The sequence below is a fragment of the Rutidosis leptorrhynchoides genome, chromosome 6 (genome assembly GCF_046630445.1).
Source record: "Rutidosis leptorrhynchoides isolate AG116_Rl617_1_P2 chromosome 6, CSIRO_AGI_Rlap_v1, whole genome shotgun sequence".
Classification (NCBI taxonomy): Eukaryota; Viridiplantae; Streptophyta; class Magnoliopsida; order Asterales; family Asteraceae; genus Rutidosis; species Rutidosis leptorrhynchoides.
In genome coordinates, this window is record NC_092338.1 from 25,541,806 (window position 1) to 25,554,873 (window position 13,068).

The following is a 13,068-nucleotide window of genomic DNA, read 5'->3' on the forward strand; positions in this document are numbered from 1 at the left end:
ACTTTATTCCTAACGGGTCTGAACAAAATTATTCAAATTAAAATCGAATTCAGGTCCGGTGAAATTATCACTCCATATTTTGTTAGAAAACCCGGTTGATGGACCCGATTGCGATTTTTTCACCCGAAGACGTTGCGAAATTGGGCGAAACCATTGCAGAAGCTCATAATCAAAACGACAAAAATCAACACTAAATTGCATAGCTTTCTAATGCTGATAGCTTCATTTGCCGTGATCGTATCATGGTAGGGTTTGTAATTTTATCGTCCGTTTATTCTTCATAATCTATAATTTATGTTGTTTTTAGGATTAATTATTTTTTTATGCTTCACAACTTGTAGTTACTTTATTATAATTCCGTGATTGATGAAGTTTACTGTAGTTTAATTTGAATAGTTAATTAACTGATTCAAATGAATGTACCATCAGTTACTGTTGATTGTACGGAATCTATAATGGAGCATATATTTGTTCAATGCTTCTTATCGTTGTGGAGACGCAGTCAGGTTTCGTCGTCTCATGTTGAACATGAAGAACAACCACAGGTTAGGGTTTAAAAAAACTCTGTTGTGTTTGGGATTGCTCAGATTAAGTAATTATTTACTGTGAAATGCAGGAAGCAGATAAACACGTAATCACACAACTCGAAAGACATTTAAAATAGCTTGTTGAGGTAGATCATTTAATTTTTTATGATCTTAAATTGTAAGCAGGTTCAGCAGAGAGAGACTGTTGCACTGCCACCTGGTACTATAGTAGTAGGATGTGTAGACGGCATACATCTGCAGCCAGCACGTCTTATGCTCTTCAAACTGTAGAAGGTTTGTGTTGTACTACTGTACTTGCAACCTTTTATTGCATAGTATCTAATGATACGCATAATGATTCATCTCAAAAACAGGAAAGCATCTCGGCAAAAATCTTACCCGGTACCGCGTGTCCCGGAATACGGACTCCTTTTCCCGACGTCCACCTGACGTCATCCCGGAAACTTTACCATGTCGGACAAATGGCAAGACCAAGAAACCGGATGACATACACATAACTGGCGTCATACAGCCAGTCGTGATAATCATAACCATGAAGAAACACTTGGACCAAAGTAGAAAGCAAAACCTTCCCAGACTGAGAGCACCGTGATGCCGTAACCGGGACCAACTTGCCGTCAGTACCGTCACGGCGTTCCATCCCGGCACGAAGATATTCTCCCGGGACGAACCCATTGTCCCGGAGAAAGTGCACTGTCCCGGAGCAGACACTTCGTCCCGGAACTATTACCTAACGACGGAGTAAGCATGCAAGCAAGTTGCATGCCACGTCAGCCCACGAATCTAGGGAAGTTCGTTAGGATCTGTTATTCCCCACGAAAGGGAGAGGTGCCACGTCACCCTTCGGGATTGACAAAGTTCGTTACAACCACGAAAGGGACATGTGCCACGTCATCATTCCCTCCTAGACATCTATAAATACGTAAACAAGATCTTTCATTCAGACAACACTGGATGCATTAATGTTACTCTGCCCAAATCAATTGCGATAACATTACTCCAGTCGCTAAACCAATTCCGGCCGGTGCTCCGATCATTGTCGGAATTAATCCTCACTCTTAGATATTAGCTTATTCGATTCCGATCGAATAAGGTTAATTCAATCGATTGTTTTACGCCCTTGGAATCCATATTCCAAATCGGGGTTTGCACAATTATTGGAGTTAAAACAATCAACCTTCTCTTTTTCCCAAATTAAGCACTCAAACCCGAAATCTATTCATACCAGACGATTTTGGTTTGATCAGTATCTCTTATTGACAATTTCACACAGTTAAGATCTCTAGCAGTGTTTGTAATATAATATTTGGTTACTAATACTGTTTTGAGTTAAAGTAGAAACTGAAGATGGAAGTGAGGAGGAAGCTGTTGAAGGGGAATATTACAATGCAAAGGCATCAAAGAAGAAAGGAAGGAAGAAAGAGGAGCGTCAAGCACAACGCCAGGTGCTGATAAATTCATTTACATCTCTCCTCAATGTGTTTAAGTTGGAAAGTTTATTTTAAACATGTATCTTATATAATGAGGTCGTGTTTCTGCATTTTTGTAGAACTTCCAAATTTGTTATTAGAATCCTAGGATTGTTATTTAATTTTTTACTATTAACTTGAAGGCTGAAGAGGTGCTGGTTGGTCTATGTCTTCTACGCGGACATATATTTACACTGGAGGTGTCAAAATGGGGCGCTCAGTGGTTTGGAAATTAGGAAACTCTCTGAACCGGTTGAAACAGATCGGTTTGGGTTGGTATAACAGTTGACATTTTTATACAACTATGTCATACGGAGTATATATATATTGGCAAATATGATTTATTACAGTAATATATGACTATTACTAATTGAGCGAGTTTTGAACCATATGGCTCTGTTTCTTTTTAGTCAGTCTCCCGTATAGAGATAAAAACGGATAAACAGATGAGGTTCAGGCTACTCGGGGAATGTGAGTACTTCTATTCAAATTTAGCCATCTTGGTGGCTTAACTGGGTTATCCTGTGACTGTTGGCTACCTCAAGATATGCTGCTAGTGAGGTTTGAACTTAAGAGTTGCAATGAGGATATCAGGAGCCTAAGCACTAGGCTATTTTGGGATGGTTTGAAACTTTGAATGGAGAAATAAATCTGAATTGACCCATATGCAAGGAAATGGATCGAAAATGGCTACCTCTACCTTTAATTTTGTTGAGTATATTAAGATTTGGACTGTGGCCCATAATCATCTTTTCATCAAATGTTATTACCCCTAGCAATAAAAATGGAAGGAACCTTCAGCTTAATAGATGCATTGCTTTGTCAACAGACGATAAAATGATTTATAATTCTTGGTTGTTATGCTTTATGAACTTGCAGAAACAGAAATGTGTTCCTTTGGAAGATCTTGCTGCTGAATTCAAGCTACGGACTCAGGTGCTCCTTGCTCATTATTCTTTCTCCAATCTAAAAAAATTTATGTTCTTTTTGGAGTGGCTCATCTATATTCTGATTTTTATATCTGTTTATGCCCTAGAGTTGATAGTAGAGGACTAGAGGTGGAAATTTCTACCGGTCTACTTATGATGGGCCAATCAGGGTTATGTTCTATTTTTAATTGGTCAAAGCAGGCCAAACGGGTTGGAAGTTGTCCAAAGTGTATTTTTTATTACTTAAATATTCTAAACTTAACTTGAAAGTTAGATTTATAATCGTATTTGACACATTGATTCTAATTTAAAATAGTGTTTGGAGTGAACAGGCCTGGCTTGTTTAGATTTTTTTCCATACTTAACCTTACTTGTTTTAAACTGTTGTCCAGCCCTCCTGTCCCACCCATATTGCCATCTCTGTTAGATAGTTTTAAACCTCCCTTGTTTAAAATGGTACCAACTCTTACAGGCTTGGGTGATCCTTATTTTATCTTGTTTAACACTACAGGACTGTATGTATCACATCACTGGAAGATATGGGTATGTTGACTCTCACATATTGTTTCTTTTATTTGGCTTAAATCATATACGGTAACAATTGTCTCGTGTCCATGAAAAAGTCCGATATAAAAACTAAAGGAATCATGTAACTTCACTCTTGTTTTAGTTCTCCTTTGATATCTAGTGTTCTTTATAACCTACATAAGCACAAACATGGTGTTTAACTATGTATAATTTGATTTTTGTCCTTCCTTTATGCAGGGAGATTATCTGGTGTCACGAATGATAGAGGAAAGTACATATACATCTCTCACGAAGAAATGCAGGCAGTGTCAGACTATATCAAGCGTCAAGGGTCAGCATTGCACATCTTGTAAGCCAATCGAACCAGTTCACAGATTTAGAACCCAAACAATTTGTATGTTGAAGACTTAGCTATTCTAGATGACATCACAGTTGCTTGATCCACTGTACGTCCTTTTGTTTCAAGTCATAGAGTTTGTGAAACATACCCAGACACGAAATTAGCGAATAGGATTCATAACAGTTTACTTGTGCATTCTTCATGAGTTCCTTTTTTGGTGTTACAAATAGTTTAATCACATTGTTTAAATACCCGTTAAGCTTTTAAATCTGTAGAAACTATTATAAGAAATTAAGGATGCAGTACTTAATTATATATGTAACGAAAGTAATTTTCCCAAAATTTAAGCTAAAGAGGTCCACTAATTCTTTTAAGAGACAAAATTAAAAATGTATACTTTGTCGCATTGTTAATGGATACTCTTTCATTAATTACCAAGTAAACATTTGACTTCAATAATATACCAAAATTTATTTATTTTTCGTTTCTGGTACAGCAAATTTTTAGGATAAACATACCAAGGAGTACTGTAGAATTTTTTCAGATCTCTTTCCTAATTTGGCGTGGAAACAGGGGAAGAGAATGAGCTGAAAACGTCTCATTTTCAACTTTCTATTTTTAACAACCCTTTGTTTCTTCACTCCGGCAGATGAACCATTTTTTTAGACTCCACCTTCGCGAAGGAAGTAAAGACTACAAGTCCCTATGGAAGTTCCTTGCCCACTTCTTGGCATCTGCCTTTAACGGAACCGGACCGCCGGTGATGTCATCTCTGCCACAACACCACCATTCTCCCCGTCCCTCATTACTCGTCACTCGTACAAATCAGTCATCACTCACACACGTAATGACTCAAACCATCAACTTCTTGAATCTCGCTTCTTAATTGCCAAGGATATGAGAGTGTCATGGATATCATGGCTTCTGTTGTTTATATTTCAAATTTGTAATGCTCAAGATGATGGAGATCAACCTCAAATCACTCTACCAAAGGAAGCCGAAAATTGTAACGGAATCTTTTTACAATACAATTTCGATACACGAGAGAAAGAATACCCACATCTCAAAAACGCCACCGCACAATCGTGGGCTTTCAAGTCTCAGTTAACGCTCGTCAACACTGGCGCCACCGAGTTAAAATCATGGCAAGCGTTTATCGGTTTCCAACACGACGAGATCTTGGTGTCAACGGAAGGTGCAACGATTCTTAACGGTGACAGTTTTCCAATGAAGGTTGAGAAGAACGGGACCCACCTTACCGGATATCCACAAGCGGATTTGAAGACCGCTATCGACACTGCTGGTGACTTGACTCAGATGTCAGCCAAGGTTAAGATCAAGGGAACAATGTTTGGGGTGAAGCTCGGCGGCAATGTTATGCCTACAAACATTAAGCTCGAAAACGAAGGCTTCAAGTGTCCCAAAGCAACAACCAAAGCAAGTATGTGTTTCTGTATCCTTTAGTTTTCTTGCAAGTTTCAAGTGAGAAACCACTTGAACAAAATACTAAAGTAGAATTTAACAAATCTTTTTACATACATGTAATCAGGCCGGGTCTGGGTCGGGTATAGGTAATCCGTTTAAGAATCCCCGTATCAAACCCGCACTCATACCCGACGTTTACTTACTAATTGTCTGGTAAACGGGTTTCCCCAGTGGTTAACAGGGATCCCCGATCAGTCATTTCCCCACGTATATAAGCTCAGTCAGTCAAAATGATACTCATATATGACAAAAATTTGTGACATCCATCATGATAGAAACACTTCTTACATTTATAAAATGAGATCATATGTACTAAATAAAAATAAAAAAACATAGAAAAAAATTATTACCATATTATAATTTAAATGGGCCGGGTATACAAATTCGGGTCATTTCAGGTATACGGGTTTATATCTAAAACCGTCCCGGACATGCAAAAAAATTAAAACCATCCTCATACCCGGCTCTACACCCACATACCCAGACCCGGACCTGAACCTGTCCCAAAAATGTCGAGTTTCGGGTTTATGATGTCGCGAAAGACAACTTCTTGATACTAGGTTTTCTTAGATAAGTTTTCCGAAAACATGAGAAGTTTCCTGCATTTAGAAACAAACTAAACAATAATTTTCTGTTATTTTGTTCATGAAACAGAATCAATGCATGCATGTTGCACCAAAGATCCCAAGTTTAAGCAAAAAAAGAAGTTATTCAAATTCTTCCCCCGCCGAAAAGCCGATCTGTCCATCATATACGACGTAATACAAGCGAATAAAGGGAATTATCAAGCTGAGGTCACCATCGAAAACAACCATCCACTTGGGCGCCTCGATCATTGGAACTTAACCTTCGAATGGATGAGAAACGAGTTCATATACGACCTACGTGGTGCTTTCACTCGTAAAAAAGAACCCGCCGAATGCCTCTACAGTGCAGCCGGTCAATACTATCAAGACTTCGATTTCTCTAAAGTCGTCAACTGTCAAAAAACGCCCGTAATTTCCGACCTCCCGCCAACCATGAAAGACGATGAGAAAATCGGGAAATTACCATTTTGTTGCAAAAATGGAAACATCCTTTCGAAAATTATGAACGAAACGAAAGCCAAATCGGTCTTCCAAATGAATGTTTTCAAACTTCCTCCTGATCTAAACCGAACTGCTATCAATCCACCGCAAAACTGGAAAATCGAAGGGTTTGTTAACCCACATTACAAATGTGGACAACCCGTTCGTGTCGACCCGACTGAAACACCCGACCCATCTGGCATCGAAGCAACTGTTTCAGCCATAGCAAGTTATCAAATAACTTGTAATATAACAAAACCTAAACCAAAAATGGCGAAATGTTGTGTTTCATTTTCGGCATACTACGCCGAATCCGTTGTCCCGTGCAATACGTGCGCGTGCGGATGCGAGAACGTAAACACGAGAAAATGCGACGAGGATGCCGCCGCGTTGCCGCTTCCAGCGGAAGCACTTTTGGTTCCATTTGTTAACAGAACAACTAAAGCAAGAGCATGGGCTAAAATCAAGCATTTAGATTTACCAAAAAAGCTGCCTTGTCCCGATAATTGTCCGGTTAGTATAAACTGGCACGTCGATAGTGACTATAAAACCGGGTGGACGGCCCGGGTGACGATATTTAACTGGGACCCGAGGCCGTTTGAGGACTGGTTTTTGGCTGTGCAGTTAAAAAAAGCATTTGTTGGGTTCCAAAACGTTTACTCGTTCAACGGAACAAAGCTACCGAAGGTGAACAAGACTATTTTCTTGCAGGGGTTACCTGGTTTGAACTACTTGGTTGCGTTAACAAATGGGTCGAATCCAGGGGAACCCGCAGTACCAGGAAAGCAACAATCGGTACTATCGTTTCTGAAGAAAAACACACCTAAAATACGAGTAGCTAATGGAGATGGTTTTCCATCGAAGGTGTTGTTTAACGGAGAAGAATGTGCATTGCCTAAGAAACTACCGAAACGTTCTGCTGGAAGTTGTCAATTGCCTATTGGGTTGTTTGTGTCCGGGTTTATTTCGTTCTTGACTTACATTGTGATTAATTTTAATCTTCCTTTAATGACACAAACGTAATTTTGTAGAAATCTGATGATGTGCATTATTGTTGGAGGTTTTATTAAATTTTTTCGTGTAGGGTAAAATAATCGATAGCCGGATAAATCACTGAATCGTGGTATCACTTTCCGAAAGTAATTATTCGACCCTTATAGCCTGGGTTACACGAATATCACTTTGGGATAAGACAGAGATTAAATTCTTGTTTTGGCAGAAACAAGAATTCCTTTTGCAGAAGAATATTTTGGTGTTCGTAACTTGTGTATTTTTACTCATGCATATTAATTAATATATTTATATACACCCTTAATCATGAAAGAGTCTTTTATTAAAATCAATTGGCCGATTGATTAATAAAAGTATCTTCTATAATATTCAAAAGTGGTTACAGGAAGAATATTTCTATAAACAAATATTATCACTTCCATCATTAAAGTAAAAGTTGTTACTTTTACAATAAACAAATATTATATTTTACAACTATCAAAGCATGAGTGATCACTTTATAATAAACAAGTATTATTCCTTCAACCACTAAAGCAAAAGTGGGTGCAAGAATAATTCTTCCGTAATCACTCAAAATTGTGTTAAGTGTTTTCTTACTGCTGTCTCTTAAGAACCAGCACTGCAAAAGGACCAGCAGCGCAAAAATCAGCAAACAGGACCAGCAGCGCAAAAGTCAGCATACAGGACCAGCAGCGCAAAAGTCAGCATACAGGACCAGCAGCGCAGAGGAACCAGCAAACAAGACCAGCTGCGCAGAACAACCAGCACAGGGACCAGCTGCGCAGAACAACCAGCACAGGGACCAGCTGCGCAAAACAACCAGCACAGGGACCAGCCGCGCAGAACAACCAGCACAGGGACCAGCAATGCAGAACAACCAGCACAAGGACCAGCAATGCAGAACAACCAGTACAAGGACCAGCAATGCAGAACAACCAGCACAAAACACTTAGCCAAATTTCAGCTTACTAAGAAAACTTATTACTGAAAACACTTAGTCAAATTTCAGGTAGACCAAGTCATGATAGTAAATAATGGAAAACCACTTTTGGGTTCGGGTAATCTATCACTTAATGGGTGTACACTCCGTACCTCCAAACCCATTTACAAGTGTAGATTAAAACCCAAAATTACACTAAATTTACAACAATCCTCCCCAATTTAGTGCAATTCGTTTCATGAGAATTAAACAAATTAAAACAAAACTCATGCATAAATGAAAATATCTTGAAGATTGAATTTTCACCTTAGTACATTACACATTCCAAATATTCGAGAATCGGGGTGTTCTAAGAATTGAACCCTTCAACCCATTTGAATAACTGAAAATAACATACACATAAGTTTTCAAATACTCTAAAGCTATCCTGACACTTTACAAGCCATGTGTCCATATCCATTCATGAATGTATCTAAAGCAAAAGTCCAAGCTTTGTTGAAGCGGCAAAACTTCACATTCACATTGGTAGTTCATTTCAGTCATGCACCTGCTATTGCACTTTTTCAAATAAACCATTAAGAAGCTAAACTTCATCCTCACCTTCAATAGGTCCGAGTACATACCTTACCTTGGGATGATACAAAATTTTGTACTCCAAATTTCTAAGTATAAGCCTTCCACATTGAATTCAACTTCTAATTTTCATCAGAAGGGAATTGGGTATCTTATAATTAGAAATTTATGTGGACTTTAAACCCATCCCCACAGCAGACTTGTTCACCAAGTCTCTTGCCAATCCCTTCGTCAAGTGATCAGCTAAATTCTGTTGTGACCTCACGAACACTATAGAAATCACCCCATTCATGATGAGTTCACGAATCATGCTATGTCTGACACCTAAGTGTCTAGACTTTCCTTTGTACATCTGGCTATAAGCCTTTGCCAATGTCGCAGCACTATCACAATGGATAGACATGGGTGCTATAGGTTTAGGCCATAATGGTATCTCATGAATCAAGTTTCTAAGCCATTCTGCTTCTTTACCAGTAGCAGCTAAAGCAACAAACTCAGATTCCATCGTTGAGTTGGTAATACATGTCTGCTTCTTAGAAGCCCATGAAATAGCACCTCCCCCAAGCAAGAACACCCAACCACTCGTTGAAGAATGATCTTCAATATTGGTTATCCAACTCGCATCAGAATATCCTTCTATTACCGAAGGAAACCCATTATAAGATAAACTATAGTCCATAGTTTTCTTCAAGTACTTCAGTACCCGCCTAATTGCTTGCCAGTGATGAGTACTAGGATTACTAGTATATCTACTCAGTTTTCCCACAGCAAAAGCAATATCCGGCCTTGTACAAGTCATGGCGTACATCAAACAGCCATTCACCTGAGAATACTCAAGTTGTGATACAGCTTCACCTTGATTAGGCATAAGCTTCTCACTTGGATCAACAGGGGTACTCACAGGATTACATTCAAAGCAATTGAACTTTTTCAACACCTTCTCAATATAATGAGATTGACAAATCAAAATTCCTTTGCTTTCACGTTTGATCCTAATGCCAAGGATAACGTCAGCCTCCCCCATATCTTTCATGGAGAATTTTGATGACAAAAATTCTTTTGTTAAATCAACTTGACTTTGGTCAGTCCCAAAGATTAACATGTCATCAACATATAGACAAATTATAACTCCTTTACCAGAATCATCAAATTTACTATATACACATTTATCTGCTTGGTTTAATTTAAAACCACTAGATAAAATCACTTCATCAAACTTTTGATGCCATTGCTTAGGTGCTTGTTTCAAACCATATAAGGATTTCACAAGTTTGCACACCTTGCCTTCATTTCCTGGCATGACAAAGCCCTGAGGTTGGTTCATATAAACCTCCTCATCCAATTCACCATTCAAGAATGCTGTCTTCACATCCATCTGGTGAATAACTAGATTGTGAATCGTAGCCAAAGCAATCAGCAGTCTAATGGTAGTGATACGTGCCACGGGAGCATAAGTATCAAAATAGTCAATTCCAGACTTTTGTCTAAAGCCTTGAATGACTAACCTTGCCTTGAACTTTTCAATAGTTCCATCCACCTTCATCTTCTTTTTGAAAATCCATTTGCAACCCAAAGGTTTGCAACCAGGAGGTAGATCAGCTAACACCCAAGTGTTATTGCCCATGATAGAATCTATCTCATCATTAATTGCCTCTTTCCAGAATGCAACATCCTGAGACCTCATTGCTTCATCATATGTTTTAGGATCATCATCAACATTGAAACAATAGGAATATTGGGTAGAAACATCATCCCTAGAACCTTCAACTAAGTATAGTTGAAAATCTGGTCCAAATGATTTAGGTTTCCTTTTTCTTTTGCTCTTCCGAAGCTCAAGTGACTGATCAACAGCCTTTTCAGAGACTTCATCATTACAATCCTTATTGATTCCATTGTTACTTGGAATCATATCCTTTGGTCTAGGTATAGATGAAAATCGATTTTCATCAAAGATTGCATCCCTTGAATCAATCACAGAATTGATTGAGACAAACTCATTAGGCTCTATTACATAGAACCTATATGCCTTGGAATGTTCAACATATCCAACAAATATGCAATCTATACCTCTTTCACCTAAAATTTTCTTCTTGGGATCAGGTAGTCTTACAACCGCCCTACAGCCCCATACCCGAAGATAATTCAAGTTAGGTTTACTTTTATTCCAAAGTTCATAAGGTGTAATCTTGTTTCTTTTGTTAGGAACTCTATTAAGCAAATAACAAGCTGTTAACATAGCTTCCCCCCAAAATCCTTCACTTAAACCCGAATAGGATAACATGGAATTAACCATTTCCTTAAGGACCCTATTCTTCCTTTCAGATATACCATTTTGTTGTGGAGTATAAGGAGCTGTGGTCTCATGGATAATACCAACGGATTGGAAATACGATTGGTCAATGTATTCACCTCCCCTATCTGTTCTAAGTCTTTTAATCAAAGCCTTTTGTTGTAATTCTACTTCAGTTTTAAATATTTTAAATTTATATAATGCTTCATCCTTAGTATGTAACAAATAAACATAGCAAAATCTAGAAGCATCATCAATAAAAGTCACAAAATATTTCTTGTTCCCTAAAGTAGGAGTAGCATGCAAATCACATAAATCACTATGTATTAATTCCAAAATTTCAGTATCACGATGTACATTTTGAAATGGTTTCTTAGTGATCTTTGTTAACATACACGTTTTACACTTTTCATTGTTCATGTCAAAGGCCGGTATTAATCCATCTTTAGACATATCTTGCATTCTTTTAAAGTGTACATGTCCTAGTCTAGCATGCCAAAGTGTAGAATTATTTATGCTAGAAGTAGATATAAAAGCAAAATTAACATTCAAGTGATTAATGTTAAGTCTAAACATTCTATTGCATAAATAACCAAAACCAACAAACATACCATGTTTTGACAAAACAAACTTATCAGATTCAATCACTTGTTTATAACCACAACAATTTAACACACTACTGGAAACCAAATTTTTCCTTATTTGTGGTACATGCAAAACATCAAACAAACAAATAGTTTTTCCAGAACTAAAACACAAATCCACACTTCCACGTCCATGAACAGAGGCTGTTGACTCATTTCCCATATGAAGAATTGATCTATCAGTCACGGACTCGTAAGTCTTGAACCAAAATCTATCCTTGCATACATGGGTGGTGGCTCCCGAGTCAACCCACCACGCGAAATCATCATCCTGCACAAAATAAGCCTCAGATATATATGAAACATAATAATTCTCATTTGAATTATTAAATATATTCTGACCTTTCGAGTTGTGGTTGTTTAAACCATTTCCCGAACCGCTTGTGCTAGATCCTTTGGCATTATTATTACCAAAAATAACCTTGCAATCCTTTTTCATGTGTCCAGTTTTACCACACTTCCAACAAGTCGATTTAGACTTCTTGTTCGGATTAGCCTTGTTATAACCTTGATGTTTACGTTTGCCCTTTTTGTCATTATTACTAGTGAACTTTTTATGTTCCACCATATTGACAACAGCCGTACCAGCAACTTCGTTGCTCTTTGGCTTGTCATTATCCTGCAACCTGAGGTATTCCTCAATACGCAGATGACTACCCAATTCAACAAGAGTTAACTCCTCCTTCTTATGTTTCAAAGAATGTTTAAATTCTTTCCAAGATGGAGGTAGTTTATCAATTATGCTTGAGACTTGAATAGACTCATCCATGTTCATCTTATGTTGTGTGAATTGACCAAGTATACGAATGAGCTCATTGTATTGTTCCAAGACCGGTCTAGAATTGACCATCTTGTAATTATTAAAATTACTCACAAGGAACTTTTTACTAGAAGCATCCTCAGACATATACTTGGTTTCTAAACAGTCCCATAGTTCTTTAGAAGATTCAACATTTAGGTAAATATCAAAAAGGGGATCAGCCATACCATTGAGGATTAAACCTCTAGCGATGTAGTCATCGTTCTCCCACTTGCACCTTTTCCGAATTTGTTCAATAGTGGCATCATCACCATGATCTTCAGGAATTGGTGTGCTGAGTACGTACACCACACTCATGCTGCTCAGAAAGAAGTGCATCTTCTTTTGCCATCTCCTAAAATCAATTCCCTCAAACTTATCAAGTTTGGAGAAATTCGCCGTCATGTGTTTCATCGTAGCCGCCATCGATTATAACGAATAATTA

The 13,068-nt window shown here is 38.0% G+C and overlaps 1 protein-coding gene and 1 pseudogene across 1 annotated transcript; both read left to right on the forward strand.

Moving 5' to 3' along the window:
- The first annotated feature begins 413 nt into the window (after positions 1-413).
- LOC139853484 (uncharacterized) lies at positions 414-4,105 on the forward strand (annotated as a pseudogene).
- Positions 4,106-4,710: 605 nt separating this feature from the next.
- Positions 4,711-7,416, forward strand: LOC139852629 (COBRA-like protein 10). The gene is made up of 2 exons (XM_071841943.1): positions 4,711-5,255; positions 5,954-7,416. The coding sequence occupies exons 1-2, from the start codon at positions 4,712-4,714 to the stop codon at positions 7,387-7,389; spliced, it is 1,980 nt and encodes a 659-aa protein (XP_071698044.1). The 5' UTR covers position 4,711; the 3' UTR covers positions 7,390-7,416.
- The last annotated feature ends 5,652 nt before the right edge of the window (positions 7,417-13,068 follow it).

What these genes read in the sequence shown, in the direction of transcription:
- LOC139852629 (XM_071841943.1), top strand. Translation starts at nt 4,712, where the DNA reads ATGAGAGTGTCATGGATATCATGGCTTCTGTTGTTTATATTTCAAATT. An exon ending in CAAAGCAACAACCAAAGCAA is followed by an intron (nt 5,256 to 5,953) that starts GTATGTGTTTCT and finishes TTCATGAAACAG; the next exon opens with AATCAATGCATGCATGTTGC.